The sequence below is a fragment of the Hypomesus transpacificus genome, chromosome 9 (assembly GCF_021917145.1).
Source record: "Hypomesus transpacificus isolate Combined female chromosome 9, fHypTra1, whole genome shotgun sequence".
In the NCBI taxonomy this organism is placed as follows: domain Eukaryota; kingdom Metazoa; phylum Chordata; class Actinopteri; order Osmeriformes; family Osmeridae; genus Hypomesus; species Hypomesus transpacificus.
This window is the reverse complement of record NC_061068.1, coordinates 21,252,454-21,278,654: the sequence shown is the minus strand read 5'-3', so window position 1 is coordinate 21,278,654 and position 26,201 is coordinate 21,252,454. Positions and strand designations below refer to the sequence as shown.

Sequence of the window (26,201 nt, the reverse complement as noted above, 5' to 3'; positions counted from 1 at the left end):
CAATCAAGACACCTGACGACTTCCAACTTTATACAATGTCCAGTTCTCCAGATTATCATGGCACAGACGGACATGAAGAGATTCCAGAAATTATAGTTAGATATTTGGTTAAGGTCAACAGACATTTGCTGTGGATGTGTTGTTCAGTTGAGCGGGGTTTAGCATTAGAATTTCTAGTACAGTTCTTGGTAAACCAGGACACAGTAAAACCAGAAATGTTTAATGCAGCCCACAGATAGACTGTGAATAAAGGGCCAAACATCTTCAGTCTGGAACCAAATTTGTATTTTCTGACAAATAGGAGGTATGGTAAAATTAATACAAAAGGGGGGGGTTGCTTGACCATTAGTAAGTTCCAAAGGGGAAGTGAAAAAAGGAGGTAATTAGTTTGCTTTATTTTTTTTTACATTACATTTTCTACATTGAAATACGTCAAAGGTGGAATGATGAGGATCACTTTCACAAAATGAAGTGGACGGTGCCGCCCGAGTTCATTGACCTCGTCTTCTTGCCGTGTTGGCTTTGTTCCCCCCGTTGCCTATTCTCCTGTCACTCACTTTCTCGTCTGCTTTACCCACTTCCTACAATCTCTCTTCTTTGAAACTCTCTCCTGTTTTTTGGTCTTTTGCGACCACATTTTGCCCTTAGGCCAGGATTTACCCCGCTACACCCCCACAAAACAGACACAAGCACAGTCTCACACACACAGTCCTACTGCCTTACCTACACACAAACACACCCCGGCTTTTACCTAAAACACACACACGCACACACACAACCCAATTGCCTCTGCTCGTTTGTTTCAAAGAGATAACCGAAGCGCGAGCAAGACTAGCGGATTTATCTATGTGGCAGTGACCCAATTATCCAATATCTCCATTAAGCATTCAGAAACAGGGGCTCTGTGTCAGACATGAGACACATTGAGAGGCAGATGAGGAGAGACGCTCCTTTCCAACGCAGCGAGCAGGCTAACAATAACATAGCACATATATTTTACGCATATTTAAATATGCATTTCATTCTCAAAACTCATTCTGAAAAAGAAGGCTCCGCTTCATCCAAGTGCGACAACCAGAATGAGAAATGGAATGAAAAGACCGGAGGGAGGGAGTGGAAGGAAGGGAGGTAGAGCCTCTAAGTCTAACAATGATTGTGAGACAGGTCACGATTCTCTATTGGGTGAAGAAGATCGGGAGCTCACTGTTATTGAAGGGCTATGGAAAACCTAAAAAAAAAAAAAGAGTTCTAAGACGGAAAGAAAGACAGTTGTTTCCAGAACACATCCCTTGGTTCGAACACAGGGTGCACGTGTGTCTACTCTGCGCTCTGACGAGCACAGCGGGCCACAGTGGGGACAATGACCCGGGTCACAGTTAGACGAGGACCACCGCTACGGTTAACCAGATGGGCACGCCACAGTGTTTAGACACCTCGACACGCAGAGCCTGTCAGACACTCTGACACGGCACACGCACAATCACAGACACATACCGAGAATAAAAGGAAATTAACAGACACAGACGGCTACTCACACATACAGTTACCTTCCCACCCGCATGCACGCACACACACACAAGCTTGCGCGCATGCACACACATTCACCCACATGCACACACAGACGGGGAGGGTGTCTGAGTCCTTCCCTTCATCCCTCATCAAGTCAGTGTGTTCAGTGAAGTCGTGGCGTCTCCCCCCTCTGTCCAGCCCATCTGTGACATGGTGTCTCTGCGGTGCCTTCCTCCTCCTCCATCTTCTTCTCCTCCTCCTCACCCTCTGTCTCAGTGTCCACTCCCATCCCTACTCTATACTTTTTGATCAAGGTCAGGACTACACGTCCATACCTCAACACAAACACAGCTGCTGTTTGGGTGAGGGGGGGGCAAAGTATTGTTTGACTCGCTCAATCATTTTCACATCTTTTATTTGTATTGTTTGAGGCTCACCTGTAAATTACCGTATTTTCCTCACTATAAGTCTCTTTTTTTCCATTGGCTGGTCCTGCGACTTACACATCAAAATATATATACTTTAACATGTTTTTAAATGTTAATTTATACTGACTGACATTAACCAAAATTCTACGGATTCAGTGATGTGGAATGAGATCGGGAGCTTGGTAAACTAGCTTACCGGTAACTTGCTTGGAGTCGCTAGCTTGTTATGTTGATTTAGGTATGTACTTTATGCTATTGTGTAGATGAATATATGTTAATGTGTAACATTAACATACTGTATGCCTATTCAGCCTGTTCTGTGATTTAGTGAAATACATTTCTAAATAAATACAGGCCCCTGGAACATTTTGCCTGACATTATTCAAAATGTATCTTGAATTGGGGGGACATTTTACCCCTCAACAGAACTAAAGTAGAGCATGATGTCTGAAATCATGGAACCTTGTTTTTGTCAGACTAGTTTGAACTTGCTTTTGTCTTTACATGACACTGACAGTAAATGCCCATCACGGCTGTGTATTTCCAACGCTACCAATGAACAAGCAAGCATGTTACTCCACATCTGACCTCTCAAGCTATCTAGGTAGCTACCCTCTAGACACAGTTGATAGTTGTATTCATACTAAATAATATTCACCTACAATGCACAGCAGTTGAGGTCACTTCCTATACCTGGGTGGAGTTATGTTCTCACTCGAAACAAACCGCATCAGGGATGGACTTGAGAGCCAGACAGAGATCAACCTGTTCCCAGAGAAGTGTTTGGCTCACCAAACAAACCCGACCACGCTATAAGAAAGCTCTCCAGGTGTTTTAGTCAAACAGACGGAGTAAAGAATCAACTTTTAGGTTCTGAAAGTCAGGGGTGTCATCCTACCTTGGTGATCTTGGGGTGGGCACAGCGGCTGTTGCCGGCAGTGGCGTGCATCCAGCTCGTTTCGGGGGGCGTGCACTCCTGGCGCAGTGAGCACTTCTTCTCTTGGACGCACCAGCCGCACTCAAAACGGGGGTCAGCCTTCAGGCACATACCGCAGCTGTCCCGCAGGGCGTAGCACTTGTAGAGGTGAGCTGGGGAGGGGCAATGGGTGGAGAAGGGAGAGAATATGGAGGGGGGGGGGAATGAGTGGAGAGTAAATTGGTAGAAGGGAGTGGAGTGGAGGAAATGGAAGATGGAGAGGCGGAGGGAGAGAGGGAGTCGAGGGGAGAGGTCGGAGGGTGGAGACAGAGAGGGGAAGGGAGAGGGGTTTATAGAGCGCAAACGAGAGCAGGAAGAGAGGCAAAACAAGAAAGGGACAGAGGTCGGAAAGCGTGAGAGAGGGACAAAGAAGAGGGGAAGGTAGGAAAGACAGAAAAAATCATTAATGTTATTCTTTTACACAACATACGGTAGGGTCGAGGCTTAAAGGCAGGGCAGATTTTTTTGTTTTGTGAACAGTAATTTAAATGTTGTCAACATTACCTACCCTGACTTAAAGCACTAGACATGCACTGACTATCATATCATTTGTGATGAAGAGAATTCTTTAAGAAAAACCAATAAACTCCAAAGTTACCAAAGTGAACCCCTTAACTAAAAACATGAGAATTTGAATGTTCTCTTTTTTACCCTCATCCCTCATCCCCAAACTTAAACAGGGCTTGGGGGAATTCTGCAGAGAATAGTTATATCCCTTCTCCAAAATCCTATTGGTCACGCTGCTGCTTTTAAAGTTAACCCTGTGCAAATGATTGCGGCCCTAATTAAGTGATTTAATTACATTAACATATCACCGTTAAAACAAAGGTGCATCACTGTGGTGACACTAGATGTTTATCTTAGAAAAAAAAGATCAACAGAAAAAGGAGGATTAGAGAATGACTAAGATATGCTGTGTGTTGGATTTCTTCGTCAGGGCAGCAACACAGATATGGAATGATACAGTATCACACACTGGTGGGACAAAGATGGATATCATTCAGGGATGCAGTATGGTTGCTTCTTGGTAAATGTTCATAGGAAAGTTATTCAATTAAATTACTAGGTCAACAATACTGAAGTGGGGGAGAAATGTAATTATTAAATAAAAATAACATGATTTCATTTTAGAGCATATTCTTATTAAAGACACCAAGCAAAGGGACTATTTATTCTAGAAAGTCAAAATTATTTACATGGTGTCGTCCTCATGCCAACACACCACCCTTTTTGGAATAGGATTAAAAGGGGGATTTACTTTAAATATTAGACTGATGATTGATAAAGTATTTTTCATGCAGTGGATGTACAGCATTGCATCCCATATATGACTACAATCCTATTTTTATGTATTTTACATTACATGTTATTCTTTTAACAGAGACTTTTATCCAAAGCAACATTAACTAGTGTAAATACACATTTTAGTAGAAGATCAAGGATCAGAAGTGCACATTTCTACAGCATTTTGGTTATAAACAAGGAAAAGTATGTATTTACTACCTGCATCACAAAGTAACTATGTCTCTTGCTAACAGACGTGGTGAACAAAGAAATACTGTACTACATAACAAAAATAATACAACAATAATATTACAGTGACTACAGTGCACTGTAGTAACTCTCTCCCTCCCGCTCAATTGTTTAAGTATTATAGCAACAATCTAATCTTGATTACAGTGGCTAGCTCATTAATATATGGTGAACAGAAATAATGGTCCTACTATTTTTCAGTATGACCACGCTAACAAACACATGGTCTGTGTTTTTCTCCGATGTAGGGGATTCTCACACGTCTCTCAGACATGCAACGCACCTCTGCCATGTACACAAATCGCAGTGTTCCGTTGCAGTGTGTTTCTGCCTTATCTCACTGTAGTGATGGCCAGGCTGGTTGAGTAAAGTCTGCAGAAGCTGTTAGATCAAGTATGTAACATGTTGCCTCCAAGGGAGAAAAATATCAGTTCTTCAGAGGGCCCCATACGGTCACACCATAAATGATTTACTATGCAGCAGTGGCTTACAAAAAATATAAAATAAATATAAGCTACAAACTACGCGCCTTCCTTTTCCTAAGTCCAGGCTTACCCCATGTGGCTTGTACGCCGGGTTAAGACTGGAGGAAAGTTCTAAGAATCCGAGCATGTCCAGTTTTTTTTTACTGGATTTTAGTGCAGGGAGACAGCTTGTCCAGGAGAGGACATATCTTTAATGGATTGGTAGATGTGACTAAAACTGAGGTTAGTTGAACCGTCATACTGCTCGAGCCGATTTCCTTGAAGCTCCTATTCCCAGGGGTGAAAGCTAATGACATGTCTCATGGATAAAACCAAGATGGGATATTTGAAAAGGTAACTACAGTATCTACACTCTGTATGTGTTGAGAAATATTGAAGTCTGACAGCACATTACATTGGACAGTTTCAGTATGCACTTAATAGGCCTCAACCATACACTTGAAATCATATGGACAGCACACATAGGTCTGTTTCCACTCGTCAAATCACATGAAATAAATGCAGAAAACAAATGACAATAAAAATTTCTAAAAAGCCGATTAACCTTAACTTTGAAAATGACTAAATCATTTGTTGAACATGGTCAATCGGCTTTGGACCTTTGGTAAACCCAAAAGTTGCACTCCTGGCTTACCTTGGATGTTATAGGGGTTATCGATGACAAAGTTGCCATTCCACACTACGGACAGGTCCACCGGCAGGTCGCTGATGTCGTTGCCCTCGTAGTTATACTGGAATGATCAAAACAAACAGGACACAGTTAACACTGTTTACAGATTATGCCAAAGCACCAAGTTGCAATATATGTGGCATTGGATTATCAGGTCCATTGAGAGGTGTACACCATCAGTGAGGTATTCAGTCATGGTTAATTTGTTTTATTCCATTTTCTAAACCAATGGAGAGTTGCAATGTAATTTACTGCAAAGTTGAACTGTATTATGATATCAGTGTGACTCTTTTAAAATGAAATAACAATCTTTATACTGCTGTAATGAAGACCAATAAGATAACATAATTCAGTTGCTCTGCATAGATGATTATTTGTGGTCCCTTGGTTAATCAATCATTTTCCCAATAGATGTCTTCAGCATTTCATTTTCAGATAATGACACATTCTTGATTCCCAAACATCCACCAATAAAGGCAATAAAAAGAACTGCACATTCACATTTATATCTCAGCGGTGTCCAAGAAGTTGTGGTTGAAAGAACCACACTCCTGATACAACGGTCCTTCGGGGATAATTTCTCTCACATTTCGTTGGATTCCATTGACCATCACACGAGCTGACACTCTCAGACACGTACATCGACACATTTCTTTGGCCCTCACTGAGAATACAAACAACTGCATGCACAGCACACACTTCTCCATACACACACACACATAAACACACAGGAAGGTCAGTATCACCATCTTTAGTAACCCTGGGGCATCAGACAGCAGTGTTAACCTCTAATGTACAGATGATAATACAATAATGCAATAAAGTGTCAGAGCTGCAGCCCTAGGGGATGATGGAGTATTGCTACTGCTAGGTTGCCAGAAAACAACATAGCCCAGCAGTGTTGCAGGCTCAAAACGTTTGTTTTGTCAATTCATGCTAGTCCTGGCATTGTACTGGTGTTGTACATTTTGGTTCTTGCTTATCTTCATGGTTAACGGCAACAAAATGTGTTCCTATTCCTATTAATTCCTAATGTGTTTCATTATGTTATTCAATTCATAGGAGTATTCTGTTGAAAAGTTAAACTCTGAGAAGTTGGTGCCATTTAAAAAAAGACACAGAAACACAAGAGAAAAAGAGAAATGTTGATAGTCAAAGAGCGATGGGTGTGGGGGGGCCTCATAAAAGGAGATCATTCATTAACATCCTGAGCTATGTGGCAGAGTCTAGGCATGAGGAGCAGTAGGAAGGTGAGGTAAGTAAAATTGCCATTTCTAATTAGTTATTTGACATGTTCGGCTTGACCTCCCTCCGTTTCTACTGCATGTCTCCCACTCTTTCTCATCTTTTCCTTTCCTACTGCTTGGTCCACCTTCCTTTCTCTCCATTCCTCCATACCCTTCCACCCTTGGTGGTTTACGTTCTTGTAGTACCAGATAAGTCTGGACTGTGTCTGGGACAGACAGGCCGTCTCAGCCCTAAACACACACCCATATGGAAGGGGCCAGGTCCAAGAGATCAGTATAACATGTACACACTCGCAGGCACACGTGTGTTTAATGACCACATGCACTTCTTGTTCAACATACTAGCATTATCAATGTTTTTTCTGCCCTTCCTCTCTTTTTCTTTCTCCTCCTCTCTCCATCTTCCCTTTCTCATCCTCTCTCTCCCTTCCTCCCTCTTCTTCCCTTGAGACCTAGTCAGTCTGGGAACTAGTGCAGTATGTGCTGATATTATGAGAGAAAAGATGGCAACGAAAGGAGAGGGGGGGGGTCTGAGAGAAAGGAAAAAAACAAGCACCAACAGAGTATGTGACGTATGTCAAGCGCCTCATAGTTGTTGTCAACAGAACTAAACTGAGAGGCAGCTAAATCTTTACTGACTAAACTGCAAGCAGACTTGAAGTATGCTTGAAGAATGAATACAAAGATTTTTGCCTGTGTTGTAAAATTAATTTAAGGGTAGGGGGAGTACTTGTTCACACGGTCAACCTTTTTGAGCGAAACAATAAAGGGCAATGCATATACGAACAAGTTCTCCGTTTAGGATTACAACTCCGCAAAAGAAAAGGAGAAACCACAATGGCCACTGGGTTTTCATTGTGTCCCATCTTCTTCGCGACCATCGGGGCCAGCTGATAAATTACACTTTTACCGAATCCCGTAGGAAGGACAGCAAAAACACATTTTCCATCGACAAATGCCTTGATTGCGTCTCTCTGTTCCTCTTTCAAAATTAATGCGCTGTCGATGTCTTCTAAAACAGACTCGATGGCAGAATCATAACATCCCAGATCTCCAGCGGTAGCCATGTTTGTTCAAAACAAATTCAACTTAAGCGCTCTTTTGTGTCGTGGGTGATTACGTTACTGTTGATCATCTGTCCATCATCGTATAAAGCCCGCCCTGGCAATTTCATTGGTTCGCCCAGATTCTGGTTTTCTGTAGTTGCTCCCCAATACGAGACCCTCCAGGACCCAACTTCCCGACCAAATTTCTTTTGTGGCGGGGAGAAGTTGGGCTGGCAGCCAGGCTAAGCTGCCATAGCTTGAAAATCAAACTGTTCCCGAACCCCGTGGGGAGGAGGCCATAACTTTATGGCCACCAACAAAACTCAGCAAAACAGTTGCTTGATATGAAACAGCAGTTACACACACACACACACACACACACACACACACACACACACAGAGACATTACACACTTCCAAGACAATTCCCCACATCATGAGCGGGTGTGCGTAGATATTATGGGAGGGGCTAATTGAGGATTAAGTCGTAATCCACCATAGGATTACTATGGAGGTCACCCGCTATGGAATTAGCTGCGACTCATAATGTGAGTCTTTTCTGTGGGCTAATCGGGGCTAATCTAACAGGATTGGTACACGGCTGCAGCAAGTTAAGGGAGGCTTATCATCAGCCCGGTTTACTGATAACAATAACTAAAAGCAATTGAAAAATGCTGGCTTCAGACCCCCAAAATAGTGCCGCTTTGGCTGTGTGGTGCAGTCTACAGTACGTAGTCCTGGGCAAAACCATGGCAAAAATTCACACCTCAATTTACATTCTGGTCAAATTGCATTTAAGCTTATGCAGAGGAAATATATTACCTTGCAAATATTGAAAACATTTGTCAAATTACCAATTAAAAGTCAAATCAGTGCTTGGCCTAAATCATTTTTGCTTTTACCGTTTGTGGAAGTCTTGTTTTGTAGTCTTATGTAACCAAAATGATAATTGCCAATGGATAGTGATTGATATGCCAACAATGACCTAGCATTATTCTAGCATTTTGCTACTAGAACCATGATGGCCATGTTTAAATGTGGCTTCCAATTGAAAATAAATGACCCTGACCTGGCGTGTGTATAAAGCAGTGTGGGCGTGGATAGTGTCTCTCAGCCCCCCCTCAAATGCTACCTCCCCTAAACGATAACACACTCACACTAACTCCTTCTGACAGGCCTGTCCTCATACTGCCTGGTGGTCTGCATTCTGTTTATTAATGCCGTAGGAGCACACACAAACTTGGATTGAAGAAGGAATTGAGAGGTAAGGAAGAGATAGGATGAAGTGGGAGCGAGTGGAGAAGGAAATGGAAATTGGGGTGAGAGGTGTAAGATGGGAGCTCGAGATCAAGAAAAGAATGAGGGACGAAAGACGGGAGAGTGAAAGAGTGACAAATGGGTAGGAAGAGAAGAGGACTTGAGGGAGATAGGGAAGAAGGGTGGGAGGGAGAGGCAGAGAAGCTGCCATATGCTGATAGATGGGCAGCAATTAATTCTTATTTACCTAGGACAGGGTGTGGGAGAGAGGCACTGCTACACCTGTCAAGAGTGGGAGGGGGAGAAAACCGGAGGGGAGTGGCGAGGAGAGGAGTGACGAGGAAAGGAGCGGAAAGGAGATGAGTGGCGAGGGGGTGAGTGACGAGAAGAGGAGCGGAGCAGAAAGGAGAGGAGTGGTGAGGAGGTGAGTGGATGGGTTGTTACAAATACAGATGTGGATTTCTGAGATCTCATTATCCTGCATGCTACTCTAATGGATTTCAGTTTCAGTGTGGTGCGTATGTCGGTGCATGTACAATAAGTCAGACCTTTCTGATGTCCCTATAGAAGGATACTACCATATATTCCTGTGGCCAAATGCTAAGGCTTGGATAGGCAAAGGTTTACAAGGAAACATGATATAATAACATAAATAAGATGCAATGTATTAAAACGTGGTTATGTCTCAAGGGTGCTAGACAAGGCAGTAGGTTATCCTGTAATGGGAAAACATTTTAAAAAGGTGAAACTGGTCTGACCTAGCCTTCTGGGCTAGATGAATAGGCTCTCCAGTGGGTAAAGCAAACCATTGAAGCTCACACATTCAAGCGCACACAAAGACACGCACACACAGCAGGGGCGTCTGACACCATTAGACCCATGCAGTGGATAATAACCACTACCCCTGAAGACACTTGGCCTCCTTCGCTTTCCACGGACCTCTTGTTTCCTCCATACATCTATCGCTCTTTCTTCCTCCTCTATGGCTATCCCTTTCTCATTTACAGCTGGAAAAGAATGGTTTGAATTTATTTTTTCCCCTCTAAATGTTATCCTTCTCTCATTCTATACCCACTACACTTTTAGTTCCCTACCTCTCCATTCCTCTATCCCTTCTCCTGATATATTCTCAATCACTCGCTCCCCATGGTGTTTGTACGTGGCTGTGAGTGTGTGTACCTGTGAGTACATACAGCCACTGATATTCTTCATCTTTGGTTTTAAATCTCCACCACCCTAATAGTATATCATAAAGCTTTATCCTCTCCTAATGTTCCTCCTACCTGGTTCACTTTACTTTGGCTGTCAAATATTGACATATATGAAAAAAATAACTGATACCCCCAAAAGGTTCTGTCTGGACTTTTTCCTTCTCTCCTCTGTCATCTCCCTCTGTTGAGAGATGTGGAGAAAATAAGAGAGACCAAGAGGTGGAGAAGAGAGAGAGATAGGTGTGTGAATAAGACAGTGTGGTCTCCTCTCCAGCTGTGTTCACTCAGTCAGTGTGACCCTTCTTCTTCTGGCTGCTTCTGCACTGTTTACCAGCTCCCATGACCTCGGCACTCCCATGAGCTCGCCACTAAGCTCAAAACCTGTTTGGCCCATGAGAGGAGGAGGTCTGGATACCATCAACAGATTAAATCGGGAGAGTTTGTGTTGTTTTGGTTCTTGTTACAAAAGGGTTTGCAATGTGTGACAGTGTTTGGATAGTTGTATAAATGACACAAAATGGAAATTCAATCGGGCTGTGATTTCACTTTCTGTTCTTTTCAACTATGCTAATAGATATTGTATACAAAGTACAGTACATATAAACATACCTCAAAGAAAATGCGTTTTCCAGTCACCATAACCCTTTATCCAGGAAGACTGCAGGTTAACACTTGAACAAGATTCAGACTATAATCTATCCCACCAAAGGACTGTTTTCTTTCAGATGGACACCATCTGTAGATGAAACTACTGTTTCCAATATCAGTTTAAAATGTAAACTTTTTCTCCAATCTGGGCACACAGTAGATGATTTATTTTGTTTGCATGTCTTTTTTGTTTATGAGAAAGAGATTGTTACTCTTTACCCTAATTGATATTAATCACTGAAATAGACATGTCATGACCTGAAACCAATATCTTACACCATACGAGGTTAACATGCAGCCGATATGACAAGGTCATGTTAAAGTTCCTTGGAGGGAGGAGGAAATGGTGTTACATTACATGCTGCACTATGTAAAAGATACAGTGGGTAAGGAAATTTGATCTAAAACTGGTATTAGATCCTATTGAAGAACAGTAAATTGGTCTTGTTTGAAGATTAACTGAGGTTATAGCCGAGATGTTTAGGTGCTAACCATCCTGGAACCATAATTCTGCAGTCCATACACCACAGAGGAAACGGTGAGCTAACATAAACGATACACACCAAAACAATTATCAGGGCATTCATAGTTCAAACATGGCCAGTGTACACATACACACACACACACCATGCATATTGGTAAATTCACTCATTAACAGCCTGAGATCTGTTCAAATATACATGCTAACACACACACATGCACACAGACCATTCTCTATTCATGTAAAGTATGGTTCTATATCTTTCCATGACGCAGGTTACAAGATATAAGCTTCAATTTTCAATGCAATGATTCATGGAATGCAGCAGTGCAAAGTGAGGCGGGTACATTTAAAATAAGAATCAACTTCTTGGATAATTTTGTTCTATTAATATAAAAAGGCCTTCATAACTATAAGGTTGTATCAAGCACAGAAGTTGTCTAAATAATTAACAGATTAACTTCATTCATGAGCTCAGACAAGTTTAGGCCAAACCGGTTGCTCTAAACCTGGTCTATTACTGTAAGTCTTCACTACCAACAGCAGTAATAGTACAACTTACATTCCCACCCCAACTGCACCCACATACCTGTCCAAACAGCAACAAAAATAAAAACAGCCAACCGCTACTTTCTATTATGTTTCCAGTTGAGCCATCACACAGAAATACAGCTTTTGGCCTTAGCTGATGAGTGCTTCTGATTAGTGCTGACTGCTCCTGTAAACACTCAATAAAAAGGAGCCACTTTGGAGAGACAGTGCTGTCGCTATGCTAATTACTCTGCCTTCAGAAACACTGGGTATTGTAATACTGTGCTGGTACTAACGATTAACCATCGATACCAGAATCAACATCAGAAAGCAACAGAAGCCCCTGCTAATGCTGTCAAACAATGCTAACATTGCTTTAGTATAATATACTCATAATGTCATGCGTTTGTGACTTCTGTTCATCTCAGTAAAAAAATACAGGGCACAATATAGATTCTGTCATGTGGTCATAAGAAATGTCTAAAGCACTGACTGTCCTCAGATAGAAGTGATGTATTTACAGTAGCCTACCAGCCAGCACCCCTAGGAACTTTCTACAGTTACCTCTACTACTCCTACCTCCTAGTTCTGCAGTTTATTCTGTTAAAGGTTCATAAGCTCCTGGTTCTGTAGTTTATTCTGTTAACAGATCATAAACTCCTGGTTTTGTGGTTGTGCTCCAGAGGCTTGGATAAACAGCTACCCAGTTAGACATTCGTGAACATAGCTCAATGAAAGTCACTTCATCAGCAGGTGTTTGTGACCAACCGTTTACAGAATTCACCATGACTTTGCTACTTCAACGCCTTTATAATGTGTCATAACATTAATTGATCATTTATAACAGGCAGAAGAGGTGGATTCTCTCTGGCAGTTGCTTACGTGGAGACACTAGCACATTGACTGGAAGGGGCAAGAGACATCATCCAAATCGCATCCCAATTAACCGGATGTGATACAATCGACGCAGTTGCACAAGATCACTTTTCAAACTCTAATCTGGACGGGAGATGTGGATTCCCGAAGAGAGGACTTCAGGCTCAATGCTGATGAGATTCTACTTGGGGTGTACCGAAAAGTAACAGGATTCATCTTCGTCCGTCTGGTGTTGTCCTACTTTAAGAAGCAGCCTCTAGATCAGACAGGGTTTCAAAAGCACTACAAGAGATTGGACTATTGGACAGACATTGAAATAAATAAGAACACAGGTTCTTCATAAAGAAAGCAGTTGAAAGTGAAAATTTACAGTTTGTGCTTGTGAATAATAATACACAGTGACATGGTGTTTTAGTTTGAAATGTTCTTTCTGAAAGAAAAAAAAAGTGTGAGCGGGTGGTGTAGCTTGATGGACAACAGTTTATGCATCTTCAGTTTGCCTTGGTAAACTCAGTCTATACATCTCTTTATTATCTTTGAGATAGATGATGACTACTAAACCCCCCAGTCCCTGTTCCGACACCTCATGAGTGACTGCACATGTACATTTGTGCAGTGAATATGTGTGATAGACATCAACGGTAGAAAGTTCTGTAGCTAATTCCTGGTGGCTGGTTGGCAGGTTCCCTTTGTACCTCACTGTATCCGAGGAAAAGCGGTGAGAGACAGGAAGAAACTGGCTTGGATGATAAAGTGATTGGAACTACGGCTAGCCAATGAGAGAGAAACATGGTGAATCATGGTGTAGGATGGAAAAGGAGAGGAATTGTGCGCCTGCAAGAGAGCGAAAGAGAGAGCGCAACTGGTATAGAGTGTCTAGGTATAAACATGATCAATCCCATCCCGACTAGGCTCAGACAGATTTCCTCTACACATTTTCAGCCTCAGTGAAGCGGAGCGCCGCTTCTTATCATGCCGCTACTACCCCCCCCCCACAACACCCAATATCATTCCAAACCAAACACCCCATGAATCCTGCAACTAAAAATCCACTACCAGAGCACAAGCACACAATAAAGAAGCACCCACCGTCCAATATACTCGTGTACACATATGTATACCGCTACATCATCCGCATTTCTCATAACACAACATTCGTCCTCACATATTCCAACTCAGTGTTCAAAGGAGTAGTACAAAGGGAGGTAAACTACAGAGCCCACAGAAGCCACTTCATACCCAATCAATATGAGAAATGACACATTAGACGGGGATTGCTGCGCTGTATGGATTCAAAGGGGTAAGACTAGCAATCTGACACATTGTATGGGATTACATTTTTAGATCCTCTCTTTCAACACAAATGAAGCATCACCTTGGACACCTGTCACAATAACGCAGTAGCATCTACCTGACCCCCGTGTCAATGTATACCATGCGGTCATTTATTTTGACCACAACTACTTGTATGTCCACAGCAGCACGCAGTCATTTATCTCCACTGGACCTCTAGTTGTGGGGGATCTCATAAAAATAACCTTGACCCCCGAAAGGGCTTTTGCTTCGGTAGTGTTGTCTATGTTGCATATTTTATATTATATACACACAGTAACATTAGTTACTCCCACAGCATGTGCATACATTTGTAGAATGACTTAAATCGCCAACTTTGGCGCAGGGACCACGCCAATCCAAGGTGCATTTTTTTTTACCAAACAGCAACCCCAATGTCCAAAGGCAACATTTAGACAGACTAGTATAGACAAAGTAAAGAACTCATTGCCAAATCCCCAACCCTTCTTCCAAACCACCTCTGCAACATAAGCACGTAAATCACATACGCATAACAGGGCTCTCACCGAGGTCTTTTGGCACTGGATGCTGGTGCTGTTGAAACGCAGCGCGGTGACACTGTACACCTCGCCCTGCACGTGGAACACACACTCGTAGTTCCGCTGGCCAGACTGAGGCTGTGGCAGGTTCTTGGCTGCCAACGTAATGGGCTTGGTCACGCCCACTGGGATGTAGATCTGGGTGGAGGGCAGGATCTGAGGGCAGTCCTGGTAGAGTGAGGTATGAGAGTGAAGATGAGGTGGGAGAGAGAAAGAGAGAGAGGTGAGTTGACAGGGTTATACACTTGAGATGATTTTTTAAGTAAAAACTCCATTGTGTGGTGACTGTTATGGAAACTGTTTACGAGATTTCTATTCAGTTACATTGAGTAGGGGAGTGATTGAGTAGAACATGATTAGATCATATGGACACACTTAATAGATTATCTCACTGGATACAATAGTCTGTTGGTTAGTAATTATGTGTGTTTTTTGCATCAATATGGTTGACCTAAAACAAGTTTGTGTGTGATGGAAACCTTTTTTCACCATCTATGACTATGTTCTAAATCTCACACAAGCACGCGCTCACACTCATGGACACATTGGTTAAAAGAATAAGCTGCGTGCAACTAAAAAGGTCCAGATTTAAACCCAAAAAATAAACTTTTAGCAGAAGACCTCAATACTATATTGAGAAAAACATAATGAAACACATTTTCTTTTGTTAAATGTTTGTACAAGGGCATATGAAACAGCATAAACAAACAACATGAACAACATTTTCTTCTTTTATAATTGTTTATTGTTCAGAGGAAACAACTTCAACAATGGTCCTCCATCTTTGACAGGGTTTTACCTCCTAACCAACGAGCCCCTTTTCCTGCAGTACACCTTAAAAAGGTCTATGGCAAACATCAGTAAATGTGCCAGCACACCCCGTAATCACAGGCATGTATATACCCAAGCCTACATTTGTCTAGGCTGCCAGTAAACTGTTAGTCCATTAGCAGTTACAGTTTGTCCCCTGAGCAGCGCAGACAATGGTGTGTTTGTTCATTAGCTTATTAGACATCCGTGTCTGAAGCCGGTCCAAGAGTTTGGCAGTTGGCGAGAGAGGGATCGCACTGGGAAGAGAGCGGGCTGACTGACAACATTGTAAATTATGAATAAGAGAGAGACGGGGGGGTGGGACACAAAGAAAAGAAAGATGTCAGGATAAGTGGATTGGGCAGTTTCTGTTGAAAGCGGCAAGAAAGAGAGATAGATTTGGTGGACCGAAAGGAAGGAAGGGAAAAATATACCTGGATTTACCTGGTGAAATGAAGATTGAATAAAACAAAACATTTAAGATTGGGTAATGAGATGAGCGAAATACCCTAATGGGGTGCAGCAGTCTAACAGGCCAAAAGAAAGAAAGACAGACAAGAAAGAACTATATTCAAGAAGGAGAGAGGAAGAGGTGCTAAATAAAACAGACTAACAAGCTCATCCACACCTTTTTATGTATGCTGCCTGCATTCTAACTCCTCCCTGGCCTCTCCCAATATCTGACTTTGGTTTAGGGCAAAAAGGAATGGATCCATTCACAGTTTAAAGCAGCTACATTTTGCACGTCTCTAAACCCTTGACAACATTCCCAGTTAATTAATTGCCGCGGGCAATGGACGATTGAAAACGAAAGAGAGGGTGAGGGAGTCTTGGCTTGGCTAGAAAAAAGTGTTAGAAACTTTGGGCTGGCGGCATTCAAGGCGTAAAAAGTAGTGCAAGCTAGAAATGTAACAGCAATCAAAAGTGATGAGCGTTGCAGACTAATACTCTGGCAAGGTTTTACTTATATTGTTGCACTTTTGAAATAAAAGAATGATGAGACTTACTCTTGTTGGAAAGTACATTGCATTAAATGCTAGTGCAGCCCCTAGCAGAGTGGTAAAACCAATGTTTTATTCATTCCGTCTATCGACTTTGAGTCAGTTTGACTGTTTTCTTGTCCTTTCTTCCTGGCACTTACCTTCCTAAACAGCATCTGTTCAGATATTGTCTCTGATGTATCCCTGCACAAACTGGGTGTCTGTTTTATCTATGCAAGCCTGTGGGGACTTTTTGTTTATTAGGTTTAAAAACAAGCGATTAAGCGTAGCAAGCACTGTTACTCAACACTATCGCTTCTCATGTCATGTTTGTGATAATTTAGTTAAGGGTCTGAGTGCAAAATTATGTTGTCATGTAGTCAATATACGCATATATGTAAGCCGCCGTTGACTGCTTAAAGACTTGAGATTGAGGATTGTGACTTGAGGCCACAATCTGTCCTGTTGTTTCGCCAAGGTGGTATTGCTTTGATAACACAAACTGCAAACCACTCTGAACGCTTCTGTATGACTTCACCAGGGAGTAGTCTTGAACAGACCCCTTTTCTCCTGGGAAGTAGTTATCACATTACACATAAACCTGATCTAAGCATTACCAAACCCACAGAGAGAGAGAGAAAGGGTGGAATGCTGGGAAATAATGCTCACTAGAGAGATACACTGTTTTGTCGACATTTTACGACAGGTGCCAAAACAGTTCAAAGCATGCATTAAGGCTACAAAACTGCAGACTACAATGAAACAATGCTTCACCAGGGGGACTTGTTTGATGCTGTTGTTTGTTCTCTCTTTTTGTTTCTGCTCATTTTCACACCATCTTTTGTGGATTCTTCTTTCTGTTTCAGAAAAAGTGGACCTAGGGTAGTAATGTGTGTGTGTGCGCGTGTGTGTGCTTTAGGGAGGAGGGTCCAGACGTGAGACCCAAGGTTTTGCCACAGGGCTGCGGGATCAGTATTTCTGTGTGTGCAAAACATCTTGGATTCATAGTTAAAGTTGGTTATGGTAATATATACTCTCACCCACAGATAGTCTGCATACACACAGCAGTATTTTCTAATGTTTTGTGTGGAGGATGGGTGGATTTATTTAGTCCTTAAGATTTTTTGTTGATTCATGACTTTCGTCAGATATACCATGTTAACCATCACACACACATACACACACAAACCCTTATACCAGAATAAGAGTATTTTTCCTTGACTTTGCTTCCTGGACAAAAAAAATTTACAATCACACACGGGGCGCTTTGTTTGGTTCAGTGTAAAAAAGAAAGCAGACATAATGAGGGGTCATCATTACGTCAGTGTTGCGGGTCTGCTAAAGGGCTATTGTTGCATATGACTGAGCTCGAACTGTGCAATGCAATATCCTGTATGATTCACAAAATAACTAAAAGGATTTCATATGAACTCATTATTTATATGCATCTATCAAACAAAACAAGTGTAGGGCAGCATAGGATGATCCTTCCTTGCAGGTGAGCAGAAAACCCACTTTAACACCTGCCAACCATACAAAAAAGGGAGTGTGGTGTGTGAGAGAGGGAGAGCTAGAAATATAGAATATTTAAATAAATAAACAATCAAGTTCAGAGGCTCAGAAGCTGACAATATATTAATAAATAAAGCTCCAAAAACATTGCGCATATATAATGAGGAATCTGTCTGGCCACGGTGGATTTTTAAGACCAATCCATCCATAATTAATTACCTCTCTTGATGTGCAGAATATAGATCAGGGGAAAGGAGGAAAAAAATAACATGCTAAATAATTTAAAAAAGACGGAATGCTTGGGAGACCAGACAGGTTAAGACCACAGAGTAGGGATATTACAAACAAACCAGGAACAGTGTGTAAGGTCCATGCACGATGAAAGGTTACTCAATTCTATGTGGTGACAACATATGTGATTGTGTATGTGTCACAGGCCTGACACAGCTTTGATCATTTACATTTTTCCTGAGCCTAGGGCAATGGGCTTTATAATCTCTATCTAGCATTGCAGTCGCAGGACCATAACCCAAGAACACACAGTTATGAAACTGGTGGGATAAAGGCCCTTTGGAGGACCTGTTTTAGAATTAAATAACCATGCAGTTGGGTTTGCCCCAACAGTTTTTTACTAGTGTGTCCTCCATTCTGTTGCAGTGTGTGTGCGTATACATGCATGCATGCGTGTGTGACCCTGTGTAAGTGAACAATTCAATTGGTGAGTATAAGTGAGTGTGCCCTTTACGTAATGCATGCACATATGTGTTTCAATACTTTTAACTGTGTGTGTGTGTACGAGTTGCTTCGTCCCCCCCCCCCAGTCCTGGTAGATGTCTTAGGGGGAGCAGAAGTAGTCTCATTAAGCTGCTGCTCTCTGAGGGAGACACACGGATCGGGGTAGAGGGGAACGGGGTGGAAATGGGGGGGACAAAACAACTTAATAAGCTAGAAACATGAGAGCAGAGACCGAGGGAGCACATAAAACAAGAGAAACTTTGAGGGATTCCAGGATTGTCCGCCCACTCGCTCGTTTTCCATCCTTGCTACCTCAAACAAGAAAAAGAAAAAAGAGAGCAGGATAGAGAGCCAAGAGGGAAAGAGTGTCAGTAAGAGCAGACAGACCCTCATATGTGAGCTATGAAGGTATGCTGTGCAAAGGAAATATGATTCAATGCTGCCATTTTGTCTAAGGCGTGGCTCCACCAGCCTGTTATGATGGTAGCATAGTGGTATTTGAATAGTTGTTGTTTATAGGACACATGAGGTGTGAGTCATTTGAAAGGTTTCCTTTTGAACAGATAATCAAGCTACTTTAAATATGAACTGTTTTGAGAACTGAGAAAACTGTGAAATTAAGAGGGAAGATCAACACTAAAGAAAATGTTATGTTTAAGTGTGTATGTCACTTACAGTTTTGTTGTTCCCACATACGAGTAGCCTTTCCCTGTTTCCATTAGGGGTTAGTTAGTATCAGCACAGGCTTCATGATGAAATAAACCGGGTTTAGATCCTGAACATGGCAGTGGGCTAGAGACAAAATGGAGCCATTACACACTGTCTCCTAATCCATTCCCTTCTCCTTTTTTTCATCTTTCAGTTTTCCTTTTCTTTATCCACCCTCTCCTTCTCTGACACTTATTTTTCTCTCTGAGAATGCAATATTTATATGTACTCTCCATTAGAAGGGCTGACTGGGAGGCTGGTGGAAATGAAGATTTAATACTATCTGAATATTAAAAACGACAGAGATCTGAGACTGACAAACACACGCAATATATTTTTCTCTCTCTCACACACACACAGCCTGGGAACCCTGTTCAATCTCCCTATCACTAAGCCTATGTGCATGTCTCTGCGTGTGTGTGTGTCAACAATTCATAACATTGCTTCTGACATTCACTTTGACATGCTTTTAATTTGAGTTAGATCAGTTTGTCCACTCGGGCCCTCAAGGTTAGGGATGCTGAAGCCTTTACAGAATGCCAGCAGGCACTTGGCATCGCCCAGGTGTAACATTGCATTCAAAAAGGACTTGAGCCAAGCTCACTACTGCCAATATGGAAGTTGACAGCGACTTTAATGAAAACAAATATATATTCTCAATGTCATGGACCTAGTGAAACACAAAAACCCCAAACATTGGACTGGTTCTCCATCTTTATAGTGTGCGAGAGACTTGACAACCTAACCTTGTGTTCTGGACAAGGGCCCTGTTGAAACTTGCTATCCTTCTGGTACCGTATGTTCACTGTATTCAAGCCGGTTGCCAGAAAAAAGCTAAAAAAAATGCATTAGCGCTTAAGTGTGCGCATTCATCTTTTTTTGAGCTTCTCCACTCTCATGTGAAAAAGAAAATGCAAGGGGGAGGAGGACAAGAAAGAATAAGATGTGCTAGGGGACAACAGGACTCAAAATAAACTAGTGTGTTAACCAGATGCATTCATGGTCTGCGTGGAAAAGCATACTTGAAGCTCAAAAACGTACAATTACATCGCACGGAACAATGGTAATATGCTGTACATTTGTCAACCAACAATGTGGTCAACCACTAATATTCTTGTGGCCTTCACAAAGTGTAGAAAAATGGAAGAAAGAAAAAAGAAAAACGGGACAAAACAGGTAGAAATAAGCTAGTATGCCAAACACTCTTAAAGTTTCAAGAAAGTCTGGATGGCTTTTTAAAAGTGGTTGGTTAGAGGTTAGTTTTGCAGTGAGGACTGCTAAACTGAAAAGAAAGGTTAACAAGGATCCAAGTAGCTACAAAGCATAGCTTGGTTAGCTCGACGTCGCCTCTGTTTCCTCCCTCACTCACTCCATCCATCCCCGCCCCCCTCCCTCTCACTCCCCCCTCCCCCACATAATCTTTTGAGAACATTAGGAAAAAAAATTACGTCATTCAGAAAATGCAATCTGCCTGGCTTGTTATTGCCCTTTCTCCATTACTCTCTCTCTCACTTTCTTTTGTTTTCTCTCCCATTCCCTTTCACGGGCCACATCTGGTCTCAATTAAAGCAACTCTGACCGACTTTGGCTTCACTTTGTCGTGCAGGGCGTTGAATTGTAAGGGATCCCCTAGAGAGGGTGAAGGAGGACTAGAGATGGTCTCTTCCTCTCCCCCACTCATCCCTCCCCTTTTCCTGGGATTATATTTTATTAAACATGGCTCAGGCATGTCTATGTTAATGAAAGGCAAGGAAATATAAGAGGAGGGGGGTTGTACGTGTGTGCATGTTTGGGACACAGAGACAGACAGACAGAGAGACATAGAGACATAGAGACATAGAAACATAGAGACAGAGACATAGAGACAGAGACACAGAGAAACAAAGACACAAAGACACAAAGACACAGAGAGACAGAGACACAGAGAGACACAGAGAGACAGAGACAGAGACAGAGAGAGAGAGAGAGAGAGAGAGAGGCTAGAAAGGAGAATGATGCAAGGAAGAGGGACACATTAAATAAAGAGAAAAACAAGCAAACAGTAGAGATGGGACAGAGGACAATTTTAAGATCTGAAGGGAGAGAGAGCGAGCAAAGGAAGGAGAGGATAAAAAAATAAAAGGGAGTTTAAAGGAAGCAAAAAGAAGAAGGGAAAGAGAGACAGGCCTACACAAACTCCCGACTCAATGCTCTGAGCTTTGATTCATGATCTAATTAGCGGCGATGAGCTGTGTTCTATCTGCAGATTGTTGTTTTATCATGGAGGCAACGGATACTCCTCTAATGGTTATAAATGACAAATAGGGGTATAGAGACGTGAGGAAAAGTGTCCTGGAAGAATAGACTGGATGGGCAGAGGAAGACAGGATGTTCGGCGTGAAGGGGGTGGGAGGGAGAGAGAGAGAGAGAGGGAAGATGGAGTAAGAGAGAAAGAAAAAAAAACTATGGTAAAAGGTAAAATGGGTAAAATGAGGGAAGGTGAGGGACAAGGACAGTTATGCATGTATGTGAGAAAGAGAGAGAGAGCAAGAGAGAAAGAAAGAGATAAAAAGAGAAAATAGATATTATGGAGTGATATATACGCTCAGAGGAGGGGGGAGAGGGGCGTGCATATTACTCGGTCCCCCTCTGGCTCTCCTGTACTGGTTGTGCTTTGCTCTGATAAGACTCAGAGGCAGGCGTCTGCACACGCGCACACACACGAGTGGTAAAGAGGGGGGCATCCTCTCTGGATATTATAGGCCAAGGCCAGTGCTGGGGGGCCTCATTGTGTGTGTGTGTGTGTCTGGGTTTGAGTCTGCTGTACAGTGTCTGGGTGATAGCCAGGTCCAACACAGTGCCAAAATGTCACGCTGTGGAGCCTCCACACTAGAAGTAAATTAGCCAGACAAGCCGTGTGTGTTTGCGTAATTGCAAATCTGCATGTGTACTATGCATGGGATTATTTTACTATCCATGGATTGGAGGACAGTTAGGATGGAGTCCTTTGTTAATGATGATGTCTAGGGAAAATGTGTCACACTAACTTTTCTTTCAGTGGATATTTTCTCTGGACTCTAACAAGGATTTCATTGTAATCCTTACCAGTGGTATGTGTGCAAATGTAAGTATTTTCTTTTGTCGGAATCTGTATGCAAGTGTACGTATATGTACATTTTTTTGTGTTTGTTTACAGGTATACTTTGTGTGTTCTGTGTGTCAGCCAGCCGTATCCAATTCCCTAAAACATGAGTGCATCACCAGGCGTACTCAGAGGGAACTGAGGGATGGAGGGAGGGAAATGAATGGAGTGACACCATTTAACCATATGTGCATCCAGCCCAAGGAGGAAAAACAGAGAGTTGAATTTATGAGAACAAGTAAAATGTTCACCACCAGAGTTATACATTCCATAGCACGGTGAGATTGGGGAAAATAATAAAACATGCTGGCTCTTGGATGAACAGGATGCATATGAAGATCAAATCATATGTATTTGTATAGCCCTTTTTACACGCAAGCATGTCACAGAGGGCTTCACATACGCCCATAGAACTGCCCCTCAACCAACCTAAACGTCTCAAAAGTCTACCCATGACTCCTTACTCTCCTTGTTTCTTCTCTCATTGCCTCTGTCTTGAAAGGAATCAAGTCAAAGTAGTTAAAATAGTTTGGAGAGTGTAAAAGGTGATGAGGAATCACCATCAAAAGAGAACAAGTGAGAGTAAGTTGGTCACAGAGCCCTTTTTTCTTTTCCTTCCTTTCCCTCTTTCCTTCATTCCTCTCCAAAGTAACACTTACCCAAGCAATTTTCCACCTGGTTGCATCTAATGTGTATCTTTGTTTTCTGCACTGTCGGAGGCCATGTTGATTTATGCATATTTGATTTGTATATGTCATTACATTTCCCTGGCTTATTCTCTCACAGGCTCAGAACCCAAGTAAACAAATGAGAGAAATTTCTTTTTAAGGGGTTCCGATCCATTATAATTTTTGGGTTTGTTTATTTTGTGTTTCATGACAAAGAGAGCAAAAGAGAAAGAGACAGAGACAGAAAGAGAAATAGAAAGCAAACAAGTGAGGATGAGTATTTCAACTACATTCCTTTAACCAATTAATGAGCTCATTAATTAATTAATGTCAAGAAAAAAAAGAAAATCTCACTTCAAGTCCCTGCAATTTACTTTGATACATTTGTCTACAGACCATTAGAATGATGAAAACTGTATGTTATCCCATGACAGACAAAATCAATCTTTTTGTTAAGACTTGAGAAATGACACACTAGACTCACGTGTCATAGGATGGAAAAGTGGACATTTGAATGGCTCTTCGGACCAGCGTCCGCTGAAGGGATTGTTTTCTACAGGGGTAACAGCGTTTGCATGCAAACCTTTCCTTGGTAATAACCATTGTAATACTGTTAGATCTGCATACTTTTTATAATCTGCTGCACTTACACTGTACAATTCTGTTTATCTCTTTGGATAAAAATGTCTGCTAAATAAATGTAATGTAAATGTTTGTATCATTGTGCATTCAGGCCACAGAGGGTTGACAAGCAAGCAGATGCTGCCAATCTAAAGCTTGCTCTGTCACAAGAAAAAATAAAATTTAAGAGTGTACACAGACACTCATACACCCCACAAACTTAGACAAAACACCAAGAGTGAAGTAGACACACAGCCTGGGGCAGCTAGGTAATACAGAAGACAGAGAAATGCATATATGGCAGGATCAACACACAAACCAGCAAGGTAAACAACAGCTGGTGTGGCTGTCTGTACACTTATATATTCAAACAAGGAGACAATTAACCTGGGAAAGCACAAACACACACGTTTGTATTGCTATTCTTGTGAAGAATCACAATTCAGTCCCATTTAAAATAATATTTAGTCCTAGCTATAATCCTTACCCTAATCTGAACCCTTAACAACTAATCTGAACCCAAAAGCTACACCCTACCAAGAAACTGTCCCCACAAGTTCAAATTTTTCATGTTTTATTATTCTAGAAGGGAATTCTCTGGCCCACAAGAATCGCTAAAATAGTACAGGCACACACGCACACGCACACGCACACGCACACACACACACACACACACACACACACACACACACACACACACACACACACACACACACACACACACACACACACACACACACACACACACACACACACAGAGGATGCCATAAGGTATATAGGGGGAGGCTTGACCCTTCAACAATAGAAGCCAATCACAGTATAGAAGAAGGGGAGAAAGAAAGAGTTTGGTGGGGGTCACAAACACCCAGAACAAATGGAAATGGCATCCAGGCCTGTGATGATAAATTACTGTGTGTGTGTGTGCGCGCGAGCGCGTGTAAGCGTGCATGCGTGTGTTGAGAATGTACAAGAATCTATGCTGTGGGTGTGATTGAAAAACAGAAAAATAGTATTTATGAGTGTGTGCGTGTCTGTCACGGTGACGATGATGGATTCCTTCTCGCAGCATGTGGTTGGTGGGCTCCGCGGCAGACATCGTAGCAACCAAAGTCTCTCCTTACCCACATGTCACTCCCAAGTAGGTTTTCCATACCACCACCACCACTACTCCCCCCTCTTCCCCCAAATCTCGTTGCCATGTCCCAATATCAAATTTTATATATATGTGTATATATATTAAGCATTCTATCATATTTCAATTGCACACTTATTATTTTGTGGTGGGCACCACAAAATTAATCAAATTAATACAAACATTATTGGCTCTGAACCTTTTCTCAATTCCTCTTTGCCGCTCAACCGCTGCAGGCCTTTCCTGTTTATCAGTCCGTCCCCCCAAGTTCCCCTCGGCTCCAAACATGCTAGCCAGCGTTCTCCCCATGTCTTCCAGATGGGAGCGCTAATCGCTAATCCTTTAGTATTTGCTCTCTGAAGTGTGAATGCTGTCTTTGGTGTGGAGAGCGAAGCTAAGGCTAACCGTGCTAACTGCCACGGTCTGGGGAAGAGCTAAAAGTTCAGAGTGCGTGAAACTGGATGGAGGTTGGCCAATTAATGAAAGTCCCACATGTGGCGGTAGTTTGTGTATGTGTGCGTACATATGTACATGTGTGCATGTTGTTGCTTGTGCTTGTGCCCACTTGCCTTTCCACTGTACATCCCTGATCTATTTGTTTTTATGCTAATGTAGCATTTGGCTATGTCGAACAAGCAGGCATTTCCGTAGCACTTAATTCATTCAGCTCCCTGATGAACGGGGGGGAAAAGAGTGATGGTGGTATACAAGGCACTGTCCTGGTGCCAACACAGTGTAACACCAGTGACAAGCGATAGAACCGGAGTGACACAAAAGAGTTTGTGTTGTACACGATGTGAACAGTGAAATGAAGCATGCCAGCTAAGCCAATCCCTGAACGCCACCACGCTAAGGCAAGAGGTAGAAAAGGGACAGTAGACTGCTCTGGAAGGGGACAGGAAGCGACACTCACCTCAGACACGTTAACTCGGCCTTCCTGGAAGGAGCAGTCATTGGCGTTCTGGGTGCACATGTGGCGGTACTTGCACCAGTGACACGGGAATGAGCCGTTCACGCATGAGAGGCACCTGGAGGGGATGGGATGGGGAGAATGAGAAATTTATAAAATGAGATTCAGAGTGAGGATGAGAGAAAGGAGTTACAGTATTATTCTACTTTTTTCAT

At 42.3% G+C, this 26,201-nt stretch overlaps 1 protein-coding gene across 2 annotated transcripts in view; it reads right to left on the bottom strand.

Annotated features, from left to right (window-relative positions):
* The window catches only part of LOC124471181 (plexin-A1-like), a 164,110-nt gene that overhangs the window by 36,605 nt on the left and 101,304 nt on the right, over nucleotides 1-26,201 (bottom strand). For both annotated transcript variants that reach the window (XM_047025549.1, XM_047025550.1), the window contains exons 9-12: nucleotides 25,990-26,104; nucleotides 14,757-14,957; nucleotides 5,566-5,662; nucleotides 2,836-3,026 (exon numbers count right to left, since the gene is read on the bottom strand). In XM_047025549.1, the coding sequence (XP_046881505.1) occupies nucleotides 2,836-3,026; nucleotides 5,566-5,662; nucleotides 14,757-14,957; nucleotides 25,990-26,104 (604 nt within the window). The remainder of the gene's footprint in view (nucleotides 1-2,835; nucleotides 3,027-5,565; nucleotides 5,663-14,756; nucleotides 14,958-25,989; nucleotides 26,105-26,201) is intronic.